Below are 27,762 nucleotides of genomic sequence, written 5' to 3' on the forward strand. Positions count from 1 at the left end.
AGGGATGAAGAGTCGCACCTCATTCACCTGGCCAGCATTGAGGAGTCACAGCGGGCTGTGCTCTTCCCCATGGCTGCCCACATGCTGAGATGCCTCAGGAGGGACCCCCGGGTTAAGACCATCAAGACGAGGGATGATTTCTGGATGGCCACCCTTTTGGATCCCAGGTGCAAGAGGAAACTGGAGCAGTTCATCCCAGCCAGCCGGAGGCAGCACCGGATGGAGGAACTGCAGGCAGCCATTGTCAGACGGTTGGAGCAGGCAACTCCCCGGCCTCCAGTTGTCCCCCCTCATCTCACCCAGCAGGTGGCTGCACCCAGCTGCAGCCGAGCAGGGGACCTAATGGAATAGATGAGGATGTTCTTCCAAACCGAGCGACCCAGTACCACCACCAGCAGCAGCAGCAGCAGTCACCACCAGCGGCTGGCCCACATGGTGGCAGACTACATGGCGTCCGTCGGTGCTTCTGACAGTATGAGCACCGACGACCCCATGGAGTACTGGGTTGCCAGATTGGACACCTGCCGCGAGCTCGCTCAGTATGCGCTGGAGTTATTGTCTTGCCCCCCCTCCAGCGTACTATCTGAGCGGACATTCAGCGCGGCAGGTGGGGTGGTCACGGACAAGAGGACCCGTCTGTCCACAGACTCCGTGGACAGACTCACATTCATAAAGATGAATGAGTCCTGGATCGGCGGTGACTTTCTGGCACCCGTCGTCGGTTCAGGGCGCTGAAGGGTCCCTTGCCATGCATTCCCTGATGAAGCCCCGGACCTGATGTATTTACAGTGCTGAATATAACTATTTCAACATCAGAGAAAATCAATGTTAATATTTGGTACAGTAGGCTTTCTTTGCAATTACAGCGGTCAAACATTTCTTGTAGTTTTACACCAGCTTTGCACACACTGGAGGAGGGATTTTGGCCCACTCCTCCACACAGATCTTCTCTACATCAGTCATGTTTCTGGGCTATCGCTGAGAAACACGGAGTTTGAGCTCCCTCCAAAGATTCTCTATTGGGTTTAGGTCTGGAGACTGGCTAGGCCACGCCAGAACCTTGATATGCTCCTTACAGAGCCAATCCTTGGTTATCCTGGCTGTGTGCTTTGGGTCATTCTCATGTTGGAAGACCCAGCCTCGACCCATCTTCAAAGCTCTAACTCAGGGAAGGAGGTTGTTGCCCAAAATCTTGCAATACATGGCCCCGGTCATCCTCTCCTTAATACAGTGCAGTCACCCTGTCCCATGTGCAGAAAAACACCACCAAAGCATGATGCTACCACCCCCATGCTTCACATTAGGGATGGCGTTCTTGGCATGGTACTCATCATTATTCTTCCTCCGAACACGGTTAGTGAAATTATGATCAAAAAATTATATTATAGTCTCATCTGACCACATGATTTTCTCCCATGACTCCTTTGGATCAGTCAAGACAATTATGTCAGCAGTTATTTCACACCCTATATACTCTTATTAAGACTGCTGTACATCATGGCAACTCCTGCCCATGTGATATGACTCTGTATCAACTACTACTGTTAATACTACTACTGCTGCTGCTTCAGCTGCTGCTGCCGCCCAGTCAATACACCTATGTCAGCAGTTGTTTAACACTCTATATACTCTTATTCCTACTGCTGTTCATCATGGCACCTCCTGCCCATGTGATATGACTCTGTATCAACTACTACTGTTAATACTACTACTGCTGCTTCTGCTGCTGCTGCTGCTGCCGCCCAGTCAATACACCTATGTCAGCAGTTATTTCACACTCTATATACTCTTATTAAGACTGCTGTACATCATGGCAACTCCTGCCCATGTGATATGACTCTGTATCAACTACTACTGTTAATACTACTACTGCTGCTTCAGCTGCTGCTGCCGCCCAGTCAATACACCTATGTCAGCAGTTGTTTAACACTCTATATACTCTTATTCCTACTGCTGTTCATCATGGCACCTCCTGCCCATGTGATATGACTCTGTATCAACTACTACTGTTAATACTACTACTACTGCTGCTGCCGCCCAGTCAATACACCTATGTCAGCAGTTATTTCACACTCTATATACTCTTATTAAGACTGCTGTACATCATGGCAACTCCTGCCCATGTGATATGACTCTTTATCAACTACTACTGTTAATACTACTACTGCTGCTTCTGCTGCTGCTGCCGCCCAGTCAATACACCTATGTCAGCAGTTATTTCACACTCTATATACTCTTATTAAGACTGCTGTACATCATGGCAACTCCTGCCCATGTGATATGACTCTGTATCAACTACTACTGTTAATACTACTACTGCTGCTTCTGCTGCTGCTGCCCAGTCAAGACACCTATGTCAGCAGTTATTTGACACTCTATATACTCCTATTCCTACTGCTGTTCATGATGGCACCTCCTGCCCATGTGATATGACTCTGTATCAACTACTACTGTTAATACTACTGCTGCTTCTGCTGCTGCTGCCCAGTCAAGACACCTATGTCAGCAGTTATTTGACACTCTATATACTCCTATTCCTACTGCTGTTCATGATGGCACCTCCTGCCCATGTGATATGACTCTGTATCAACTACTACTGTTAATACTACTGCTGCTGCTTCTGCTGCTGCTGCTGCCCAGTCAAGACACCTATGTCAGCAGTTATTTGACACTCTATATACTCCTATTCCTACTGCTGTTCATGATGGCACCTCCTGCCCATGTGATATGACTCTGTATCAACTACTACTGTTAATACTACTGCTGCTGCTTCTGCTGCTGCTGCTGCCCAGTCAAGACACCTATGTCAGCAGTTATTTGACACTCTATATACTCCTATTCCTACTGCTGTTCATCATGGCACCTCCTGCCCATGTGATATGACTCTGTATCAACTACTACTGTTAATACTACTGCTGCTTCTGCTGCTGCTGCCCAGTCAAGACACCTATGTCAGCAGTTATTTGACACTCTATATACTCCTATTCCTACTGCTGTTCATCATGGCACCTCCTGCCCATGTGATATGACTCTGTATCAACTACTACTGTTAATACTACTACTGCTGCTTCTGCTGCCCAGTCAAGACATCTATGTCAGCAGTTATTTCACACCCTATATACTCTTATTAAGACTGCTGTTCATCATGGCACCTCTTGCCCGAGTGATTTGACACTGTATTGTCAATGTCTACTACTACTATTACAGCTCAGTCAAGACACCTGTGTCCCAATTTTTTGGTACACTATTGACTACTATGACCACTACTGATGCTGTAAAGTATTCCCCAAGTGTTTTTATGCTATGTATTACTATTACCACTACTGCTTGTAAATCATGCCTGTGTGATACTTAGTGGGAATGCTTTAATAAGCATTCCTAGTATGGATACCCGTAAATGTATTAATCTTAATTAGTGTGAATGCTTTAATAAACATTTCCAGTATTGATATCCGTAAATTTAGTAATCTTATTATTCCTTACGTTTTTTGGTTCTGCGTAACTTCGGCATACTTTCAGCTATTGAGACCATTCAACTGTAAAAATGTTCGTCTCGTTCAGCTAATGATGGGACTTCTTCAAGTTTTTTTCTACTTTTTACACTTTTATAAATTTTAAGCTTTTAGACCCTTTTTTTAAACATTGAAGTCAATGAGAACATCCTTTTCCCCTTTGAATTCACATGCCATGCCAAAAGTTTCAGCTACTTCATACTTTCACTTACAGACACTGAAAAAACTTTAAAGCGGTCACAAAATATTTAGCTATCCGGCTATGACTTTTCAGATCGTTATCGTTTACAATTTTTTGGTGAAAACGCAATTTACGTTTTGCGAATTTTTCACAAAAATGCAATAGGTTATAATGTAATCCTATGGAGGGGATTTAGAGTCTGTCATGTGACCTTAACATTGGAGATCTTTGTAATTAAAAATATCTTTACAAAAAGGGGAAACAAATTGGTCTCACGCCCACAAGATCTACTTTTCATACACAATTTTTATATCAAAACGTAGCTATGCTTGTCTGGTTTATGGCAATGTGACCAATTCTGCGATACGTATTTTAGTTTTAATTATTGGAGCAACAGCCAGAAATTATGTCTCATAGACTCTCATGTGAAATTATCTAAAAAATGTTGCTGCAGAACTCACAAAGACGCTCTTTTCTAAATCGCAGACATGGCCACATTTTTAAGTTTATCTACATAAATTTCATATCGATGCGTTTACAAGGGCCGTGTATTTCAAACGGTGTAGTCGTTGTATCAATTGCATGTACGTTTGAGGATTTATTAAGCTTTGTTTGGAGGCTTAAATCATGTATTAGATCTGTGAATTAAAAGCGTTTGTAATGTTATTTCTTTCCATAAATAACTTTCCTGACCTCAGTGCAATATTCCTCCTCACTGACCTGGGGGGGAGGGGAAACCTATTGAGGGGGGAGGGGCGACCAGGAAGTCAGCATACTCTATACTTTGCAGATAGAGAAAGAAGCTGTGTGTCCTAAAGATAGTGTAGTGGTTATGGTGAATGTCTTTGGCAAGGGGCTCACCAATTAAGCTATTCAGCATTCCCACTCGCATTTTCCTCAGGAAATGCATTGTCTAGTTATATTATATTTTAATACTCCTGCTGCTGCCTCCATGCTGAGTAAAGCTTCATGACCTTTCTGGCACAGCGGATCCACCAACAGCCTCCGCTACAAGCTACCAGACCGGACTACCAGACCGGATCTAAACAGCAAGTGTAACTATAACAATGAACCTTATGTTAAACCCTGTTTTGCGGCATTTATACTGCAACCATTGGGCTGACTGCAAGAGCTCATCTGCATTCTCTCTCTTTCTTGCTCTCCCTCTCTCTCTCTTTGTATATATATATATATATTGTTGCTTTTGTTATGTTCATTTTTCAACAGTTTATTTTGTGTTCGTCGTGTCTGTGTCGTGTGCTTTAGTTTGTCCTAGGTTAATGTTAAATAAAATAATAGTATAAAATGTTTTTGCTTATTATGAAGTTAAATGTGTTGATGTTGATTTGTTTGATGTGAAGTTAGATGTGTTGAAAAACCTACAACTCTATCTCAAAAAGAAATGAAACATTTCCAAAAAATAAGTTTTTTTAATACAAAAATAAATTTAAATATAGCTCTCAATCCGTTTCTGAATGCGGTGCATTTCCGCAATCTGACCCGATAGCTGCTGCTCTAGCAGAGCATTTTGTTGGGTGAGGTAGCTCATCTTCCGCTGGTTCTGAAGGATCTTCTGGTGCGTCTTTTCGATGAGTCTATTTTGCCTCCTCATATCTCTTGATGCTTTTAGGATATAATAAAAAAACATTTGGATTTCAAATAACGTTACCAAATAAATAAATATTTTTTTTTGCTTATTAATCAATCATTATCATGTGTATACACTTGTTATGTGTCTAACACATCCCGGGAGTGCAGAATTATTAGGCAAATGAGTATTTGGACCACATCATCCTCTTTATGCATGTTGTCTTACTCCAAGCTGTATAGGCTCGAAAGCCTACTACAGATTAGGCATATTAGGTAATGTACATCTCTGTAATGAGAAGGTGTGTGGTCTAATGACATCAACACTCTATATCAGGTGTGCATAATTATTAGTCAATTTCCTTTTCTTTGGCAAAATTGGCCAAAAGAAGGATTTGACAGACTCTGAAAAGTCCAAAATAGAGAGATATCTAGCAGAGGGATGCAGCACCTTAAAGTTGCAAAGCTTCTGAAGCGTGATCATCAAACAAAAGAAGCGTGTGGAAAAACAAAGGTGCAAAATAACTGCCCATGAACTGAGAAAAGTTAAGCGTGCAGCTGCCAAGATGCCACTTGCCACAAGATTGGCCATATTTCAGAGCTGCAACATCACTGGGGTGCCCAAAAGCACAAGGTGTGCAATACCCAGAGACATGGCCAAGGTAAGAAAGGCTGAAAGACGATGACCACTGAACAAGACACACAAGCTGCAACGTCAAGACTGTGCCAATAAATATCTCAAGAAAGATTTTTCTAAGGTTTTATGGACTGCTGAAATGAGAGTGAGTCTTGATGGGCCAGATGGAAGAGCCCGTGGCTGGATTGGTAAAGGGCAGGGAGCTCCAGTCCAACTCAGACGCCAGCAAGGTGGTGGTGGAGTACTGGTTTGGGCTGGTATCATCAAAGATGAGCTTGTGGGGCCTTTTCGGATTGAGGATGGAGTCAAGCTCAACTCCCAGTCCTACTGCCAGATTATGGAAGAGACCTTCTTCAAGCAGTGGTACAGGAAAAAGTCACCATCCTTCAAGAAAAACATGATTTTCATGCAGGACAATGCTCCTTCACACGTGTCAAAGTACTCCACAGCGTGGCTGGCAAGAAAGGGTATTAAATAAAAAAAAGTAATGACATGGCCTCCTTGTTCACCTGATCTGAACCCCATTGAGAACCTGTGGTCCATCATCAAATGTGGGATTTACAAGGAGGGAAAACAGTACACCTCTCTGAACAGTGTCTGGGAGGCTGTGGTTGCTGCTGCACGCAATGTTGATGGTGAACAGATCAAAACACTGACAGAATCCATGGATGTCAGGCTTTTGAGTGTCCTTGCAAAGAAAGGTGGCTATATTGGTCACTGATTTGTTTTTGTTTTGTTTTTAAATGTCAGAAATGTGTATTTGTGAATGTTGAGATGTTATATTGGTTTCACTGTTAAAAATAAATCATTGAAATGGCTATCTATTTATTTTTTGGTTACGTTGCCTAATAATTCTGCACAGTAATAGTAGTCACCTGCACACACAGATATCCCCCGAAAATAACTAACACTAAAAACAAACTAAAAACTACTTCCAAAAAAATTCAGCTTTGATATTAATGAGTTTTTGGGGTTCATTGAGAACATGGTTGTTGTTCAATAATAAAATGAATGCTCAAAAAATACAACTTGCCTAATAATTATGCACTACCTGTATACTTCTAGCATCAATACCATATTATGGTTCTACAATCTGACAGGTGCGCTTTATATGTTGTCCATTTTTATATCTACATTTTGTTGTTGAAATGTTATTAATCATTGTGCACATATTTACCTTCCTGAATGAGGCTCACAGGACCGCTCTCTTCCTCCTGCTCTTCTGCTTGAGAAGTTGGGGTGGTGGGGGGGGGAAGCTCCTCAGCTTGCTCCTCAACAGGAGCTGGGGTTGGGGAGTGGGAGGGCCCTGGCTGCTCCTCCTCATGCATCTCCTCCTCTGCCGCATCCTCCTCTGCCGCATCCTCCTCCTCCTCCTCATCGGCCTGGCGCCTTCTGCGCTTGGCGCGGACAACTGGCATTGGAGCTCCTATAATAACACAATGTTCATATATTATAAAAATGTTTTCTAATGACGTATGCAAATTCTGTGTACTCTGCTGTATTGTATATGAATACAAATTGATTTATATAGACAGTTAACCAATGGGACAATGTTATATTAAAGGGTCTTGTGGGCACTACAGGGGACTGAGCGTGAGCTGGGATGCAACCATGTTAAAATGAGCTGTTTTTGTCTACTTTGTTTTGTTCAGACCATCTCATGTTAAAAAAAGGGCCTGATGGAGCACACGGGATTACTATAACAACCCCACTCCTAACACAGGAATTTAGTGGTAATCTATATATATAAAACTCAACGTGTGTGTTTGTGCATAAATGTATGTATGTATGTATGTATGTATGTATGTTCCAGCATCACGTACAAACGGCTAAAGATATTTATATGAAACTTGGCACACAGGTTACTTATATGTCAGCCACAAACATAGGATAGGTGGTTTAAACCTTACCCACCCCCACTTGCCATGGTCGGGGTTTTTCTTTAAAGTCCCATGCAAAGCAATGGGAAAATTATGTTCCCACATAACTTCTGTGTTCCTGTCTGCTGTCCCATGTCTTTTTTCAACAGTACTATGAATACCTTGGCTGGTGGTGATATATGTTAGCACAACATGGCATCTTGGTTAACAACATCTGACCTTACATGAATTACATATGACCTTACATAACTGTCACCAAAGGAGCTGCGGTGGCTCCACACGATTGCCACTGCACTGACAAGTGATTCACCTCTGCAGCTAGGGGTTCGGATCCCGCTCTCGGCTACCTGTGAATTGAGTTTGGTGGTCTCAGCCCCGCCCCTGGTGGGTGTGCTATGCGAGGTTGGGTTGGGAGGACCCCCTCACACCCGCCATTGCCAACCGGGGCATGGAGAAAGGTGGCAGATTGCCTCTGGGGGAGGCCTCCCAACTCCTGCAGGCCGGCTCCTCTCTCTTTCGAATTCACGCACAAAATACACTTTTTAAAAAAAAAACATAACTGTCAACAATAACTTACCTGGATGATATTTAGCCCGAAGACGTCTGACCTCATCCATTTGGCGCCTCTTCAGGTCAGACCACTTCTTCACAATTACATTGTGGTCGTGTTGGCCGCCAAAGTCAGCGATTAGGGCGCTGACCACAGCCCTTTTCTCTGGCTGCCTCCGCAGCTTATCGTATCCTGTTTCCAGGAACTTCTGCAAGATGAAGAACAAAGTATATTGTAATACTTCTGTTGACAGCCTTATGGATATATGACGTAAATGTATGCTATTCAACAATTGGAAGCATTCTCGCCTTATTAATCAATGACAGGGGTAACATGACAGATTTTATATCCTGCCATTTCGGTCGCCACCTTTTTTGCATAAATATAGCAGCCATTATCATTTGCATAATTATGAATATATTATTAACAACACAGGATACACGTATAGAGGAGATATGCGTTGCTAACTCTTTTCCCTGTCAGGAGCCTAACGCCCCGGGGGTCAGAGACGGGACCTTTTCGGAGGGCCACTGACGTATGTACCCGTCGCAGTTTTTTGTGATGTCACTCTTTAGGTGTGTGCACATTTTTCACTGCATCCGGGTGGAGTTTTTGGGTTGTGTTTTGCACGCCACAGGCTTTTCAACAGGAAAAAAACAGCTGGAGGCAGAATGGTTGCAAAACACTACGGGTTTGTTACCTAACTCTGGGTTTCAAGACCAGTCCACCTCCAGCTGTTGCAAAACTACTACTCCCATCAGCCACGGTCTGTCAGTGCATGCTAAGAATTTTACTTTTGCTGCATCTAGGGTGCCACAGTTTAGAGACCCATGCATAAAGGCCTGAAAAACGGGGGCCTGCAGAACTTACAATACTAGAAGTGCCAGCATTCCCAGGCATGCTGGAAGTTGTAGTTCTGCAACATCTAAAGGGCAATATGTATTCGAACGTCCTTGGGCCTTGAGGACACTGAAGTCAGGACGTTCGCATACGTCCTATGTCCAAAAAAATGTTAAATTCATTATGCTAAATAACAAGGAAAAGTGCCTAAATACACATTTGCCAACCAGGGTGTCTGCAGCTGTCCAGGCATGCTGGGACTTGTAGTTTTGGAAAAGCAGGAGACACATTTTTTGTGAAATACTAATATCTGATCATATATACTAACTTTTAAACTAGACTGAAATGCAGTTGAAGATAATGAAATAACAGTGGTCGAAATACTTACACAAATCAGCAAATTTTCCTCAGATACAGTGAAATTACTTCCAACCATCTTGCTCTGCGATTGCGTTGCGATCAAAAAGTTGGAAACTGGCAAGGGTCCAGGAAATGGTCGCGTGTTGTTCGCGTGTTGATTGCGCTGCTTGGACCGAGATGGGTCCATATGGCTTCGGCTGTATGGACCACAGTAACTCTTTTCCCTGTCAGGAGCCTAACGCCCCGGGGGGTCAGAGACGGGACCTTTTCGGAGGATCACTGACGTATGCAACCGCCGCAGTTTTTTGTGATGTCAGTCTTTAGGTGTGTGCAAATTTTTTCTTGCACCGGGTGGAGTTTTTGGGTTGTGTTTTGCACGCCACAGGCTTTTCAACAGGAAAAAAACAGCTGGAGGCAGGATGGTTGCAAAACACTACGGGTTTGTTACCTAACTCTGGGTTTCAAGACCAGTCCACCTCCAGCTGTTGCAAAACTACTACTCCCATCAGCCACGGTCTGTCAGTGCATGCTAAGAATTTTACTTTTGCTGCATCTAGGGTGCCACAGTTTAGAGACCCGTGCATAAAGGCCTGAAAAACGGGGGCCTGCAGAACTTACAATACTAGAAGTGCCAGCATTCCCAGGCATGCTGGAAGTTGTAGTTCTGCAACATCTAAAGGGCAATATGTATTCGAACGTCCTTGGGCCTTGAGGACACTGAAGTCAGGACGTTCGCATACGTCCTATGTCCAAAAAAATGTTAAATTCATTATGCTAAATAACAAGGAAAAGTGCCTAAATACACATTTGCCAACCAGGGTGTCTGCAGCTGTCCAGGCATGCTGGGACTTGTAGTTTTGTAAAAGCAGGAGACACATTTTTTGTGAAATACTAATATCTGATCATATATACTAACTTTTAAACTAGACTAAAATGCAGTTGAAGATGATGAAATAACAGTGGTCAAAATACTTACACAAATCAGCAACTTTTCCTCAGACTTAGTGAAATTGCTTCCAACCATGTTGCTGTGTGATTGCGCTGCGATCATAAGTTGGAAACTGGCAAGGCTCCAGGAAATGGTCGCGTGTTGTTCGCGCAATTGCGCATGCGCGATCGAAAAATCGCAATCGCAATATGTTTTTTGGTTAAAATATCATACATATTCGATTTCAGAGTGCTGCTACAGCAGTTTTCGAAATATCTGCAATCAATTTCGCATTCGCATGTTGCGATATTTCGATAAAATATCAGGAATATTCTGAGCCAATCAGAGCGCTCCTCCAGCATATCTCGAAATTCCGCAATAAATATCGCATTCGCATGTTGCGATATTTCGATAAAATATCACGAATATTCTGAGCCAATCAGAGCGCTCCTCCAGCATATCTCGAAATTCCGCAATAAATATCGCATTCGCATGTTGCGATATTTCGATAAAATATCACGAATATTCTGAGCCAATCAGAGCGCTCCTCCAGCATATCTCGAAATTCCGCAATAAATATCGCATTCGCATGTTGCGATATTTCGATAAAATATCACGAATATTCTGAGCCAATCAGAGCGCTCCTCCAGCATATCTCGAAATTCCGCAATAAATATCGCATTCGCATGTTGCGATATTTCGATAAAATATCACGAATATTCTGAGCCAATCAGAGCGCTCCTCCAGCATATCTCGAAATTCCGCAATAAATATCGCATTCGCATGTTGCGATATTTCGATAAAATATCACGAATATTCTAAGCCAATCAGAGCGCTCCTACCGCAGTTATTAAAAAATCGCAATTATTTTCGCATTCGCAATAGCGAAAAATCGCAATCAATTAATTTCGATAAAATATCACGAATATTCGAATTTAGCGAATATATCTCGAATATTCGAATATATATTCGAGATATATCGCGAAATCGAATATGGCATATTCTGCTCAACACTAGTCTTAACCAAGGAAGACCCAAAACGATAGGAGCTGAGGTCTTAGGTAGAACAAGGAAGGATATCCACTCCTGGTGAAGTGTGCCTACTGACATCTTAACAGGGACCGTCTGGAAGCGAATAGGACCCCCCGGGAGAACAGTGCCATCAATCGCCGAGACCACCAATGGTGTGGTGAGGGGCAAAAGGGTAAGTCTCATGGACGATGCGATTTCCCAGTCTATGAAATTGCCAGCGGCTCCGGAATCCAGATATGCCGAGACCGAATGAGAAGAAGCACCAAAATGAAGGGACACAGGAAGAAAAAGACGAGAAGGTGAAGGAGATATTTCTGGATCCAATACTCCACCTTCCAGATGTATTGAACCCGAGCGTTTCTCGGGGCGAAGAGGGCAAGTGTCACGAAAATGACTTTTGCCCCCACAGTATAGACACAGGCCTAGAGTTCTGCGCCTGGCACGTTCCTCAGGGGATAGCCTGGTCCGACCCAGCTGCATGGGTTCCTCAGTTGGCAAGGGATGTCTGCAGCTGTCCAGGCATGCTGGGACTTGTAGTTTTGTAAAAGCAGGAGACACATTTTTTGTGAAATACTAATATCTGATCATATATACTAACTTTTAAATTAGACTAAAATGCAGTTGAAGATGATGAAATAACAGTGGTCAAAATACTTACACAAATCAGCAACTTTTCCTCAGACTTAGTGAAATTGCTTCCAACCATGTTGCTGTGTGATTGCGCTGCGATCATAAGTTGGAAACTGGCAAGGCTCCAGGAAATGGTCGCGTGTTGTTCGCGCAATTGCGCATGCGCGATCGAAAAATCGCAATCGCAATATGTTTTTTGGTTAAAATATCATACATATTCGATTTCAGAGTGCTGCTACAGCAGTTTTCGAAATATCTGCAATCAATTTCGCATTCGCATTCCTAATAGCACGAGCAGCCAATGCTAAAGGATACCCGTCGTTCCCGCGTTGCGATATTTGAATGTTACGTCGTTTGCGTAAGTGATTCGTGAATGGCGCTGGACGCCATTCACGTTCACTCTGAAGCAAATAACGTCCTTGCGACGTCATTTGCCGCAATGCACGTCGGGAAAGTTTCCCGACGGAGCATGCGCTCTACGCTCGGCGCGGGAGCGCGCCTAATTTAAATGATTCCCGCCCCCTACGGGATCATTTACATTAGGTGCCCTTACGCAGGGCAAGTTTACAAGGCGCCCCCGCAATTTACGGAGCTACTGCTCCGTGAATCGCGGGTAGCGCAGTAAATTTGCGGGGGCGCAGGGCAAAAACGCTGCCCTGTGCCTCCGTAAAAAAGGGGAAAATTCTACCTGAATCTGGGCCACTGTTATAATAATAATTATTATTATTTAGGTACTTATATAGCGCCGTCAATTTACGCCTATTTTGCCGCCACCCGCAAAGTGCCGCCCTATAGGCCTTGTTGGCCTAGGCCAAGATACAGCACTGGCCAGCACCAGTGCACGATATCTGTCAGCCGATCATTATTGAAAAGACAGTGTCTGCTGCTACATGCACGTTATATAGCTGACCTAGTTCCACACTGGGGAACTTCCACTTGCTGGACCTTGCATCTATGGTACATGTAGTCCTTCCCCCCATTATCATTGCCTCTGTAGACATGCAGTTATGTGAGTGTATGTGGATGCATGGATGTCATGACGATCACTATAGCTAGACAACGTTGTTTGTTTTAGATGGGGGAAGGTGGAGGAGTATGTTTATTTATTCTGTTTTTTGCTCCAATAAAGCTTTTGCATTCAATTTTAGAACTGTGTATCTGTACATTCATTTTGGTACTATATCCCTGAGTCTCATTATAGTGGTACTTTGAACTATTCCTGAAAGCTTTGTCACCAAAAGTGTCTATGGGGACCTGACAGTTAAACAATCTTTTTAAATTGATGGCTGTGGATCTGGTGGGTATGAACCCCAGTTGATCTGGGTGCACTTGACACTGCATAACAGTGCCCAATCTGGTTGCCAGTAATTTTACACCAAGTTTAAAAGAGAGACTGGTCGGGAAGGTTTCAGGGATAGTTTATCTTTGCCTGTTTTCAGTAGTACAACAATACACTGTATTCACACCATTCATAGATGCTGGAAGTATAGCAGTTTTAAAGGCCTGATTAAGAACTAATAGTAGCTCCAGAATAATATTTTAGGATTAAAAAGGACCCAGCGACAGCCGCCAACCAGCGTTGTCCCGTGACATCAAGCTTGGCCGTGATAAGGACATACAGGTACATGAGCAAATTGCTGCCAGTTTTAACTTCAAAGTCAGACCCAAACAGGTACACTTTTCAGCTTGTCCAATTCTAACTTGTGATTGGGTTGTTTCTCTCAGATCTATCTATCTATCTATCTATCTATCTATCTATCTATCTATCTATCTATCTATCTATCTATCTATCTATCTATCTATCTGTCTAACCATATCTCTATCTAATAAATAAATGAGGACTTGGTGGAGATACAAGCACTTACATTTATTATTTCCTTTGTGGCTTGTATTTCAGGGGACGATTCCCAGAGAGGCGGCTGAGAAGACATTGTATCTAACAGCATATGTCGTAATTGGAATTCAAAAATCTCTTAATATGTGTCCACTCGCTGTAAGTCCACACTACCGAGTCCAGAGCAACACAAACTAAAAAAGGGTTTCATAAAATGATACAATAACTGTCACAAGCTGGGTTAGGTAAAAGAGGTTTTTCATAAATTCTAAGTTTCCAAAATGTATCAAAGGTGTTTGTGTTGAAAGGGCTAAAGTGGGGGGAGTATTTCTAAAAATACAGCTATCTTCCTGTTTCGGATTCCCATAGATAAAAATTACCTGTTGCAATTTTCTTGTATAAAGCCCCATACACACTATCAGATTTCCTGCAGGTTTTTCTCTTCAGGTTTACCAAAACCATGTAGTGCAAGGGCCTGCCTGATTGCATACAAATTGAAACTCTTAAGGTTTGACCTCATATTAGATGGTTTTGGTAAACGCGAAGAGAAAAACCTGCAGGAAAACTGATAGTGTGTATGGGGCTTAAGATTGGATTCTGCTAGATAAAGTAGAAAATGCTAGAGACACCATAGGAAGAAAAAGGTAGTCTTTTGAAAATGAGAAAAAATCTACCTTGAAAAATAGCCACTTGAACACGTGTCCATTGGACAATTCCCTTCTGTTGCTCTTCCAGTGACAAATGTAAGATTTCGAATAGACAAATGCACTACCGAAAAATTTGTTTTGTTTCATTCGGTTTTTCTTTTTTCGTTTATCGGATGATTCGTTATAATCGGCATTCGTTATTTTGGATCATTCGTAACTTCGGATGCATTCGTAACTTCAAATGCATTCGTATTCATTTTGTTATATTTGTTTAGATGCGTCATTCGTTACTTCGGATAATGCGTAACTTCAAATGCATTTGGTATTCATTATGTTCACTAATGCCTTGTACACACGACCGGACTTTCAGAGAAAAAAAGTCTGAAGGACTTTAGATAGAGAACCTGTTCTCTTTTTGTGCGTCGGACTTCCGATGGGGTCACGGTGGACTTTTGCACGGTCAAAAGTCCGACCGTGTGTATGAGGCATAACAGTTACTTTAGCCAAATTCGAAAAGACATTCCAATAAAAAATTTAATCAAATCTATCCCAAATTAGCTGCTATGGCAGAGACCTGAATAGAAGAAATACTGACTGATCATCCTGCAATATGTACAATACTTTATAACAACCAAAATAAATCTTAAAAGAATGAGAATACAAAAACACAAAATTATCAGAATAATAAATATAATAATAAACTTGTTAAATTTGTAGGTTGAATCGTTTTTCGTTCTTTCGGATTTTCGTTCTTTCTGACAATTAGTTTTCGTATGCATTTGTCAAAAGAGTCTTTGGTTCATTTGGATGCTTCCGAATGAACGAATATGCAGAATTTTGTCCGAAAATGAATTTGGAATAACACGAATTGCACGTGTCTAATTTTGAATTTCTCATCATGTTCTTTCTAGTTACAAGAACATTAAAAATATGATTGAAATTCTCATCCTTCCACACTCCCATATTGAAGTTCCCATTATACACTATTGCAGTTTAATTTTATAAAAGTGTCTATGTCTGTCTTTCTATCACTGTGTGTGTAATGACTTTTTCTTTGCTATATCCCAGCAAATAGACAACGCCCTGAGACTCGCAGTAGACTATCTGTCCAAACAGGCGTCTAGTGCTCAAAGCATGTACACTATGGCAGTCTGTGCATATGCTCTTCAAATTACAGATACAACACTGCAAAGTAAACTTCAAGTAATGACGAAGATAAAAGGGGAGGCTCTCACCAAAGGATCCAGTAAGTCAATGTTATTGTCATCATCAGAATTACTATGTGTCTTGCTCAGTTCTTGTGCCACAGTAAAAAGCATGGGAAAGCATGCTCACAGGGAAGATTGATATTCCAATGAATTTATAGTACCTCTATTACGTGCGTGTTGTTGCATGGCAAAAGCAACAATAAAAACAAGCCTGCTCTGATCTATACTTCACACGCACTGTCCTCCTATCAAAAGGCTTTGAAAATTTATGTCAGCAGCAAAACAGAAATGATTGTGTACAGAAGCGCTTAAAGCAGAACAGACAGATTTTTTTTATTTTTGGATTTGAATTGAGTGGAGAAAAGTAAAAATTTTTAAATATATATCGAATACTCACTGTAATTTTCCTTTCTGGCGCCAATAATGGTAGTATACCAGTGATAGAGCTTCATGGACTGGCACCATGGCTCCATGGACTGACACCAGGAATGGAAAATTATGGTAACTGACAGAGAGTGGTAGATGCAAAACACAAAATGTTATTGTAAGGAGGAAACCAGGGCTGTAATAGCTTGGCTTCTGAAATCCACCATAGACAGGATCACTGGATCCACTGTGTAATGCTTCAGGAAGGTATGACACAGAAACCAAGATGTGGCCCTGTATATAGGTTTCAAGGGGACATTGGAATAAGCTGCCCAAGATGCTGCAGCTTACCACCTTGAGTATGCCGTCACCACCGACCGGTCAACGCCTACAGCCCTATATGCCCTCTGGATAAGCTTCATAATCCATCTGCTAGGGTTCTTGAGATACAGTAGTCTCTTTACCTCTATTCTTGCCACATAGTAAGACTAAATGCCTCTCCGATGTCTGAAACAAAGCTGTGGCTGAGAGGTATTTCTTCAATTTTCTAGATACATCAAGTTCATGTATGGTCCCTGACTATGAGTCATGAGAAAGTCCAGCAGTACTGGCAGATCTCAATGGGCAAAGGATCTCTTTCTGGAGGGACAAATTTAAAGCACATCTCTGAGGAATTGGATTAATAGCGAATCCTCCACCCACTTAACTTTAGTTACTGCTGAGAGATGACTGCCACCTGCACTTTCTGGGAGCTCAGAATCAAGTCTAGAGGAGTTTTTAGAAAATCCAGCAAATGTGCAACAGAAGGAAAAGTAGGAGTAAATTTCCTTCTTGCCGCAATAGCGACAAAACCTATCCCAGATCCTTGAGTAGATGTTATTAGTAGGGGTCTTCCTTGACTTTATCAGAGTTGAAATTACAGTACTTGTGGTGAACAAATAGAAGGGGTTAAAACCGCGCTAGTGTGTCAACAAAAAATCATCAAAAAAAGCAGCAGCTTAATGTGACATACACAACAAATATAGATAAGAGACCTTTTATAATTTCTTTTATTTTAATTTCTTTTATTTTATTTATTGAGTTATAATATATTAATTTTAGTGTGTTATTTATAAAATTTGATTATGAATAGCCATTAGGGTTACTGGTTCTAGTACTAATTAATTAACCAATTAATTATTTATTTCGCATTGCTTAGAATATAGTTGTTTATAAATATTTTTTGGACATGTGGTGGGATATTTAAATTACACCAGGGGTATGTAGAGTGTATTTAGAATTATTAACATTTATTCAATTACAATTGATTATGTATTTTTTAGGGATACTAAGTTTGATCTATATGGGGAATTATAGTCCCCCCCCCCCTAACTAATAGGAAGGGATATATTCACTTGTTAAATTCACTTGTTAAACTCCATGAATGGGTTAATGTAAATGTTTTTTTTTTTCCTCTGTAACTTTGATTCAAAGGTGAGGTTTCTGGTGGATAGATGACACCGTTGCCTTTAATTAAATTATAAATTATTTACAAATTTTGTTGCCTATATTCATAAATTGCATCTGGGATACCTTTTTCTATTTGGTAGGGAAGGGCTGCCCATATCCAACATGGCGCCTTTAGTCTCGCACCTAAGATTTAGAACAAGGTGTGGCTTTGCTTATAAGGTGGTGAGTCAATACGCTGCCTGTTCCCCATTGACAACGTCATATATGACGAAACGGGTCTGGAGGAGGGTATGTGTTGATGTGACCACACTGTCTTTCTAGAAAGACGGGAGTTTGTTGCGAGCCAGCCGGCTCTGTTTTTACACGCAATTTTAAACATATAGGGCCAGATTCTCATACATTTACGTTGCTCCTGGGCAGCGTAACGTATGTGATTTACGTTACACCGACGCAGGTTTACAGGTTTACATCATGATTTTTAGAACACTTACCTGTAAACTTGCGGCGGTGTATCGTTAAATCGCTCGGCGCAAGCCCGCCCAATTCAAATGGGGCGGGCACCATTTAAATTAGGCGCGCTCCCGCGCCGAGCGTACTGCGCATGCTCCGTCAGGTCAATTACCCGACGTGCATTACGCTAAATGACGTCGCTCCGACGTCATTTGCTTAGACGTTTACGTAAATGGCGTCCAGCGCCATTCACGGACGTCTTACGCAAACAACGTAATTTTTTTTAAATTCGATGCCGGAACGACGGCCATACTTAACATTGGTTGCCCCTCATAATATCAGGGGCAACCTTACGCGTCGCGTACGCTACGGAAACTACGTAAATTCTCAGTGTCGACCATGCTTATGTTCGGGAATCTCGCGTACTTACCTCATTTGCATAGACGACGGGGAAAACGACGATGCAACACCTAGCGGCGGGGAAAAAAATTGCTTTTAAGATCTGACAGCGTAAGAGCCTTACGCCTGTCAGATCTAATGGGTATCTATGCGTAACTGATTCTAAGAATCAGTCGCATAGATACCCGGGGCCAGATGAGGAGTTACGACGGCGCAAATGGTGTTGCGCCGTCGTAACGCCTTTGAGAATCTGGGCCATAAAATGTAAAAGCAATACTTCTTTCTATAAATAAAAAGTTAGACAATATTACGCTATAGCCAGTCTCTCTTCTTGGGTCCTTTGCTGAATGAGACGATCACGGACTTTACAGTGGTGCCAGTGTGTGAGAAATTATTGCAGTCATTTATCCTGTGCAGGTCAGTCAAGTTCCTCCACCGCAAATTTTCTCATCCATGTCTTTATGGACCTTAACAACTTAAGGACCCCTACCGACGATATACGTCGGCAGAATGGCATGCTCGCGACCCGGTCCGAAGCTCCGTGACTGCACCCGCGGACCCGATCGGCGCCGGTTTCCTGCGAACGGTCACCAGAGCTGAAGAACTGGGAGAAGTGTGTGTAAACACACCTTCATTGTGGCAGTTGCAGCCATCGCCTGTTCCCTGATATAGGGAAAGACGTTCACTGACGTCACACGTCCAGCCCCGCCCCCCTACAGTTAGAAACACATATGAGGTCACACTTAACCCCTACAGTGCCCCCTAGTGGTTAACTCCTAAACTGCAATTGTCATTTTCACAGTAACCAGTGCATTTTTATAGCACTTTTTGCTGTGAAAATGACAATGGTCCCAAAAATGTGTCAAAATTGTCCGATGTGTCCGCCATAATGTCGCAGTCATGAAAAAAATCGCTGATCGCCGCCATTAGTGTAAAAAAATATATTAATAAAAATGCAATAAAACTATCCCCTATTTTGTAAACGCTATAAATTTTGCGCAAACCAATCAATAAACGCTTATTGGGATTTTTTTTACCAAAAATAGGTAGAAGAATACGTATCAGCCTAAACTGAAAAAAAAAACTTTTTTTTTATATATTTTTGGGGGATATTTATTACAGCAAAAAGTAAAAAATATTGCATTTTTTTTCAAAATTGTCGCTCTATTTTTGTTTATAGCGCAAAAAATACGCAATACGCAATAGGTAATCAAATACCACCAAAAGAAAGCTCCATTTGTGGGAAAAAAAGGACGCCAATTTTGTTTGGGATCCACGTCACACGACCGCGCAATTGTCAGTTAAAGTGACGCAGTGCCAAATTGCAAAAAGGGGCAAGGTCCTTAACCTGCATAATGGTCCGGGTCTTAAATGGTTAATTTGTGCACTGGTGTGCAGTCCTGCTGGAACAGGAAGGGGCCATCCCCAAACTGTTTCCACAAAGTTAAGAGCATGAAGTTGTCCAAAATGTCTTGGTAGGCTGATGCCTTAAAGGAACACTAAAGGTTCGTTTTTTATTAGATCAGTTGATTGCTGTAAGCTAGAGCATTTAAATATCACTTACCTCATTTTTCCTTTTGACCTCCAAATTACAGTAATCCAGGTTTGAAAATGCCATTTCCTGTCTCTCCTCTTCTTGCTTTCCACCAGCATCTGAGGGGTTTTGCATGGTGGAAAGCAGAATGTGCTCACCCCCTCCCTATCACTACAGCCCTGCGTGAAGATGCTCTCTTATCCCTCACAGGCATGGAGGCTAAGCCTAATGGGAACTGTAATTTCCATTGGGCCGTGATATAGCAAGAATGAATGTGCATCGCAAACCAGGAAGTCAGTGAGAATAATGATTCAGGAGTGCTGGAGGTGAATAAAAGAGCTCGATTTCAACAGATATCAAACTAGTTATAATGCAAAACATTACTTTTTACTTTATCAGCTACTGTCAGACTTTAATTTAAGAGGAAAATATTTTTGTCTTTACAATCCCTTTAAGGCCTCGTACACACGATCGGTTAAACCGATGAGAACGGTCTGATGGACCATTTTCATCGGTCACAAACCGATCGTGTGTGGGCCCCATCGGTTATTTATCGATAGGTTAAAAAAAAGCAATCTTGTTTTAAATTTACGCATGCTCAGAATCAAGTCGACGCATGCTTGGAAGCATTGAACTACCTTTTTTTCAGCACGTCGTTGTGTTTTACATCACCGCGTTCTGACACGATCGTTTTTTTAACTGATGGTGTGTAGGCGCGACGGACCATCAGTCAGCTTCATCGGTTAACCGATGAAAACAGTCCATCGAGCCTTTCTCATCGGATGGACCGATCGTGTGTACATGGCATAAGGGTTCCCTTCACTGGAACCAAGGGGCCAAGTTCAACCCCTGAAAAACAACCCCGCACCTTAATCTCCCCTCCACCAAATGATCTGGACCATTGCACAAAGCAAGGTCCATAAAGACATGGATGAGCGAGTTTGGGGGGGAGGAACTTGACTGACCTGCACAGAGTCATGACCTCAACCTGATAGAACACCTTTGGGATGAATTAGAGCAGAGACTGCGAGCCAGGCCTTCTCATCCACATCAGTGCCTGACATCACAAGTGGGCTTCTGGAAGAATGGTCAAACATTCCCACAGACACTCCTAAACCTTGTGGACAGCCTTCCCAGGAGAGTTGACGCTGTTATAGCAACTCAATATTGAACCCTACAGACTATGAGTGGGATGCCATTAAAGTTCATATGCGTGTAACGGCAGGTGTCCCAATACATTTGGTAATATAGTGTGTAACTGTATATGTATGTGTGTGTGTGTGTATATATATGTGTTTGTGTATATATATATATATATATATATATATATATATATATATATATATATATATATATATATATATATAAAATGTAGTACATTTCCATGTAAGAAATATGTCAATGTTTTATAAACACTTGTAAGTTTATAATTAGCAATATTTGTTTATAATCTATACAGTCTCTACTTTCACATAGTAGCAGTGTGCAGTGATTCTGTAAGTCTATGGATAGGGCTGTGCTATTACACTGAAAAGGAAGTACAGCTGATTTATTCTGTAATGGTATTTCTCAGAGAAGCTGTTAAGCAAAGGTGCTGATTGCACTGCAGCAAAAAGTACCTGCAGATCTTTCTATAAAATATACACATACATGTTTATTCATAAGCTTTAAAGAAATGTTTATTTATAAATTCTTTAAAAGCAAAAATACTTGTTAAATAGCAGTCACCAACAGATGGCGCCCTGTTACAACTTGTTGTGCAGATCTTGCACCACTGTGGCTCCTTGGGCTGCTGTGTAGTAGAAACTCTCCCCACTTATACTTTATTTGATATTTTTTTTTCTAATTAACTAGAACTATTCTTTGTACGTATCCCTGAGAGCTATTGATAACTTATTCTACATGAACTGAGTTTTCCTTTATATTAGAGACTATTTAACATTTTCTCAGCTCTGAGTGTAAAGTGGTAGGTCATGGCACACTTAACGTCTCAGAATTAGTTACAATCTGCAATCAATGATCTAATGTTTGTAGGTTTTCCACCGGTTTATCGATATTGGAAAGATACACTGAAGAAATTTGACTCAGTCACACCTAGTACAGAAACCGCAGTGATGGTGGAGACAACGGCTTATACTCTGCTAGCTGTACTGAAATCCGGTGATTATGAATATGCCAAACCAGTTGTGCGATGGCTGAAGGAGCAGCAGCGGTATGGTGGAGGATTCTTTGGAACACAGGTATGGATGCAATCAGATCACCAAATAGTTGCTTGATCATTTTTAATAGGGATAGGGCTGCCATCACCTGATGTTATCACTTGACATATTCAAGGCAGCGTAAGGAGAGAAGAATGATCATGTAGTCACATAAAAATTAAGCCTTTCATACACAGCATGAGTACAATTAATTTATGTTATGCCTTTCTTTCCCAGGACACTGTCATAGCCCTGGAAGCGCTGACAGAGGTCGCCATCTTGGAGAAGAAGCTCAACTTAAACATGGATGTGACGATCTCCTACAGAAGAGCCGGGCTATTCAAGAACTACCAGTTGACTGAAAGGAATCCTTTCACAAAACCTGTTGAGGTAAAATACTGAATGGGTCCTGCAAGCCAGTGGTCAAGCTTCATCCTCCTGCGGGAAAGTCATGTGACAACACAGCACCAAGATTAGTTAAAAAGGCGTTAGGCCTCGTACAGTCGACCAAACATGTCCGAAGAAAACGGTCCGCGGACCGTTTTCATCAGACATGTCCGCTGGGATCATTTGGTCTGATGTGTGTACACACCATCAGACCAAATTCCCCGCGGACAGAATACGCGGTGACGTGGCGGTGACGTGACGTGCGCGCACCGGGAAGTTCAATGCTTCCACGCATGCGTTGAATCACTTCGACGCATGCATGGGATTTTGGGCCAGCGGACATGTCCGATGAGTCGTACTGATCATCGGACATGTCTGACGGACAGGCTTCCAGCGGACAAGTTTCTTAGCATGCTAAGAAACTTTTGTCCGCTGGAAACCTGTCCGCTAGGCCGGGAAACTGTCCGCTAGGCCCTACACACGACCGAACATGTCCACGGAAACTGGTCCGACGGACCAGTTTCAGCGGACATGTTCGGTCGTGTGTACAAGGCCTAATAGGAAGGGAGGCAAATCTAATGGTCATAATGGTTCGGCAGCTTTATTTTCCCATAAGATAATTATGTGAGTTTTTCCTCTCTGATAGTGGATCATGTCCTCAATAAAACGGATGTTCTTATCTTCCCCACAGGTCCCCATTTTAGAAGATCTGCTCATCAGTACGAGAAGTGCCTATGGTATTGCTACAGGAAACGTATGTACATAATGCATAAGCAAGGGCAGACAGAGCTGCATTCTCAGCTGTTTGATTGTTTACATGCAATTTGTTCTGCGTCATGCTTATTATTTAAAGGAAAGCAAAACATCTGTGTGATTAGGCTGCGGTGAAAGCAGCCTCTGACTCATACACTATAATACTTCTGGGGAAACGATGGTTATCCTGCCCACTGAATCACTGCACTGTGATAAGTATACAGCATGAGGCAGAGGCTGCACTGCTTTGTGATTGACTCAATTTTACATGGATTCTAAGTGGTTCTAAAGTCAAAATGTTTTTTACCTTAATGCCCCTTTCTTGCAGTCGGATCGTTCAGGTCCGCCTGTCAGTTTTGTCGGCGGACCTGAACGGCCGCTCCATGCATGCCTATGGAGCGTCGGATGTCAGTGGAGACATGTCCCCTGACATCCAACCCGATCCGATCCACCAAAATCAGACGTATGGCAATACGTCCACATCCGTCCATGTCGGATCAGATGAGATCTGATGAAAATTGACATGCTGTATGTTTTCATCAGATCTCTCCAAAGGGGACAGCGGCGATGCACAAGCCCCTCCCCACTCAGTGAGCACAGAGGGACTTGTCATCCGCCGGCTCAGCGGAGATCTGCGGGAGCTGGTGGACCCCGTAGCGACGGAGTCCGCCTCGTGTGAAAGAGGCCTAATACATTCCCTGCATTAAGGTTAAAAAAAAGTTCCCACTACCTGTACTACTTCCCCATCCCTAAACACAACCTGACTTTTCTCACCGTTCCAGCACTGTCCCATCTGCAACACTGCTCCTCTCACTTCCTAGTCTTACAGGAGACACCAAGAGCAAATCGGGGCTATAAATTCCTGCTGGTGTCATTCATACTCCTAATAGATACTCAAGAAAAAGCAGCAGATATTGGAGTGCTGGCATAATCTGGCATCTGTTACAAGGACCAAACAGTCTTCATTTAAAGGAATGTTCCACCCAGACACTGGAATTTCATTACTGGCAGAGGTTGAGGAGCTGGTGGATTGGCCAGCCTTGGTTCGATTACTGCTTTACATACAACCAGTGCCGATCCTGACCTCCCTGGGGCCCTAAGCAAAATGACATGGCACATTAAAAATGAGAAGCGGGGGGCGCTGACGATAGTGACATGTCACATTAAAGAAAGTTGAGAAGCGGGGTGAGGGGGTGTTCTGCTGTCGGAAATGACTCAGCCAGCGAGTTTAGAAGCGGGGTGAGGGGGCGAAAATGACTTCTCACCAGACGGGGCCTCTAGTAATTTGGGGGGCCCTTTGCAGCTTTGCGGGGCCCTAAGCGGCTTGCATAGTGAGCCTATAGGGAGGATCGGCCCTGCATACAACTCCCAGAAGATTAGCCTGTAGTCACCACTCCATCCTACCTTGTAGCTTGCACATTCCTTCAGAGGCAGACAGCCATCTCCTCTTCTTGGATGGTGCAAAGCCCTCAGCCCTAAAATTAATATTAAACAGCAGTTTTTAAACTAAATTGCCAGCACCCACTTAAAATGGAAATACAGTAGAAGTCTGTAAAGAGAGCTGTCTATGTTTGCCAGGCTACGTGTCTTATGTATAGTATGTACTGTATGAAATAACAATCATATTTTGAGTGCAACCGTGTCACTAAAACAGCCAATATTTGCGTCTTTCAGGTAAAAACTGTCTATAACATCATCAGCCCCCCTCAGGAAAACTGCCGTTTTGACTTGAAGATTCAGAAGAAACTCCCGTGTATGTTTTATGTGAAATCTTCATCCTGCATACATTCAGAGCTGCTCCAGATATTAAAACAGTACCTTTAATGGGGTCTACTGTTATTTTGGAAGATATAACAGGAGACTGCATACAAGATATTGGCGTGGCACCATTATTATATTCGGGAGGTGCATTACCTCCTAGCACAAATGATGCATATATCTAATTGTATGGAATTATCCACTCAGCAGACTTGTCTAAAAATGTATTTCTAATCAGTCACAAGATCTGTTTGTTTTGGTTCTTTGGATTAAATTTCTCTCTGCTGCCAGGTATGAGTCGGTCTTCGGCTGGGTACACATGGGCCAAAAATCATGTGAAAATGGTTAATTCAGCAGGAACTGGCTGATTTTCGGGACATGTATAGAGCTTCCTGCCCTACAGATGCTGGTCTCACCACTGGCTTCTGTGAAACGAGCATGCTGGAAAACTAGCATCCGATAAGCTCTTGCAGAGCCATTGGCTGTGAGTGCCGATCAGTGTGTTCTGGCAGGGTCAGAACACAATAGTTCAGCGGGAGAGATCGCCTCACTAACATACTCACATGTGTCAGTATAGCGATTTGTACATTTTTTTTCATTCAGCCCAAGGGTTGAATGAAAAAAGATAAAGTGTGTACCCAGCTTAAAGTGCTTGTAAACGTTAATTTAAAAAAACAAAAACAAACAAACATGCCTATACTTACCTGCTCTGTGTAATTGTTTTGCACAGATCAGCCCTGATCCTCTTCTTCTGGGGTCCCCTGCCGGTGCTGCAGGCCCCTTCCCTTCATAGGTTGTCCCCACGGAAAGCAGCTTTCCATGGGAGCACCCATGCGGGCTCGCTCCTGAGTCCCGCTGCTGTGTCCATTGACACAGACAGCGGGACTCGGCCCTGCCCCCAGCTCCGGTGTCACAGATTTTGATTGGCCAATGGTTCCTGCTGCTATCAATCTGTCCAATTAGGAAAGCGACAGCGGCTAAACTCATGCACATTGCTGGATCGGATCAGGCTCAGGTAAGAAAAGGGGGGGGGGGAGCTGCAGCACAGAACGTTTTTCACTTTAATGCATAGAATGCATTAAAGTGATTGTAAACCCACTCTTGTAACTTGAACCTAAAGGTAAGCCTAGATTAAGGCTTACCTGTAGGTGCAAGAAATATCTCCTTAACCCACACGGTTAAGGAGATATTCACACAAAAATGGGCACCGCTGTCTACGGCACATGCGCACTGAGCGGTGCCGTTTTGTGAATGGCATTAACTGGGTTAATGCCGTGTTTTCGCACATGCGCGGGGACCTGCTGACGCCTGACGTCATCGCCGCTCCGGCCAATCTTAGCGCCGGAGTGGCGATAAAAGGAAATCGAGTCGAGGGGACATGGCGGCGGTGGTGGATGGGACCTGCCATTCAGAAAAAGCCATGTTTTTTTATCAATGAATACAGGGCCTCAAAGGGCACCAATCAATGGAAGCCTTGTATTCATTGATAACAATGCAGGGTTTCTCCAAAATAGCTAAGACCACCTAAAAGCAGCCACCTGAACCATCTCTCTCATCACAGGCCTGGGTGTCCAGCATGCCACAATTGCTCAGTCAATACTGCATGCACTAATGTTTCCCTTTTCTTCTTCCCCCATGTTTAGCAGAAGACCAGTCGATTTTCAGTGATGATACCTCACAGGCACTGCTCCTGGAAGCCTGTGCAAAGTAAGCTTTTATAACTAGTAACACATTAAAATATTACAAGAAAGCAGAAAAATATTTGTGACTTTTAAGGTGCGATTACATCACAAGGACACTGAATACAGTAAAAATCTATCATTTATTTTAAACATCGGTGTCATGGATATATGGATGGGTGAACAGAGCAGACACACAGACATAAAATGATTTAAACACACACACACACACATTTTTGTGCACATTTTGTTCAGCTTGTTGAAGTTTTATGTAATTGTGTTTTTAGGTATAAGCCAAATAAAAATGAAAATCCGGAATCAGGTCAGGCGGTCATGGAGATTACGCTGGTTACTGGCCTCTTAGCTGATGAGAAAAGCTTAAATGAGGTGATTATTTTCAGACAGAAATTAGAATTAAAAATAATATACAATAAAACATTCAAAACTGCTCATAATCTATTAGCATAAGTAGGAAGTTCTAAGAAGTAGGAAATTAACAATTTGCCATGTACGGAGGGGGCAGAGTAGAGGTACATCATTTATGAGGGATTTTATATTAGCTGGTCTCACATTACAAGGAAAAGAGGAAAAAAATGGTCTGAATTTAGTTATTTACAAAGCAATTACATTTTAAAATCGTACTTTTGTATTAGAAAAGAGCTAATCCGTAGAAAAGCAATCTGAAATTTTATTGGTTACTCGTGACTTCTGCAGCTTATCCCTTAACTGTACTTATAATGTGAAAGGATTTAAAGATTAAATATAGCAAATTGAAAAAAATATATAGCATATACAATAATGTATAATAGAACATATACAAAAATTCGATTTTCTGTAAAATTCAATGCAATATGGCCTGCAGGCCTGGTGTACTTTCCCGGAAATGTCATTTCCAGCTTGTGTGTCTCGCTGATTTTCCCAGAAGTCTGCACAGATACAAGTCAAATTGTAGGCGTTCTCTGC

At 42.4% G+C, this 27,762-nt stretch overlaps 1 protein-coding gene across 2 annotated transcripts in view; it reads left to right on the plus strand.

Moving 5' to 3' along the window:
* C5 (complement C5) overlaps window positions 1-27,762 on the plus strand; it is a 138,527-nt gene that overhangs the window by 101,248 nt on the left and 9,517 nt on the right. For both annotated transcript variants that reach the window (XM_040324047.1, XM_040324048.1), the window contains exons 27-34: window positions 14,035-14,130; window positions 15,687-15,864; window positions 22,059-22,264; window positions 22,460-22,612; window positions 23,301-23,363; window positions 25,037-25,115; window positions 26,764-26,827; window positions 27,087-27,186. In XM_040324047.1, the coding sequence (XP_040179981.1) occupies window positions 14,035-14,130; window positions 15,687-15,864; window positions 22,059-22,264; window positions 22,460-22,612; window positions 23,301-23,363; window positions 25,037-25,115; window positions 26,764-26,827; window positions 27,087-27,186 (939 nt within the window). The remainder of the gene's footprint in view (window positions 1-14,034; window positions 14,131-15,686; window positions 15,865-22,058; window positions 22,265-22,459; window positions 22,613-23,300; window positions 23,364-25,036; window positions 25,116-26,763; window positions 26,828-27,086; window positions 27,187-27,762) is intronic.

The sequence above is a fragment of the Rana temporaria genome, chromosome 9, assembly GCF_905171775.1.
Source record: "Rana temporaria chromosome 9, aRanTem1.1, whole genome shotgun sequence".
Lineage (NCBI taxonomy): Eukaryota > Metazoa > Chordata > Amphibia > Anura > Ranidae > Rana > Rana temporaria.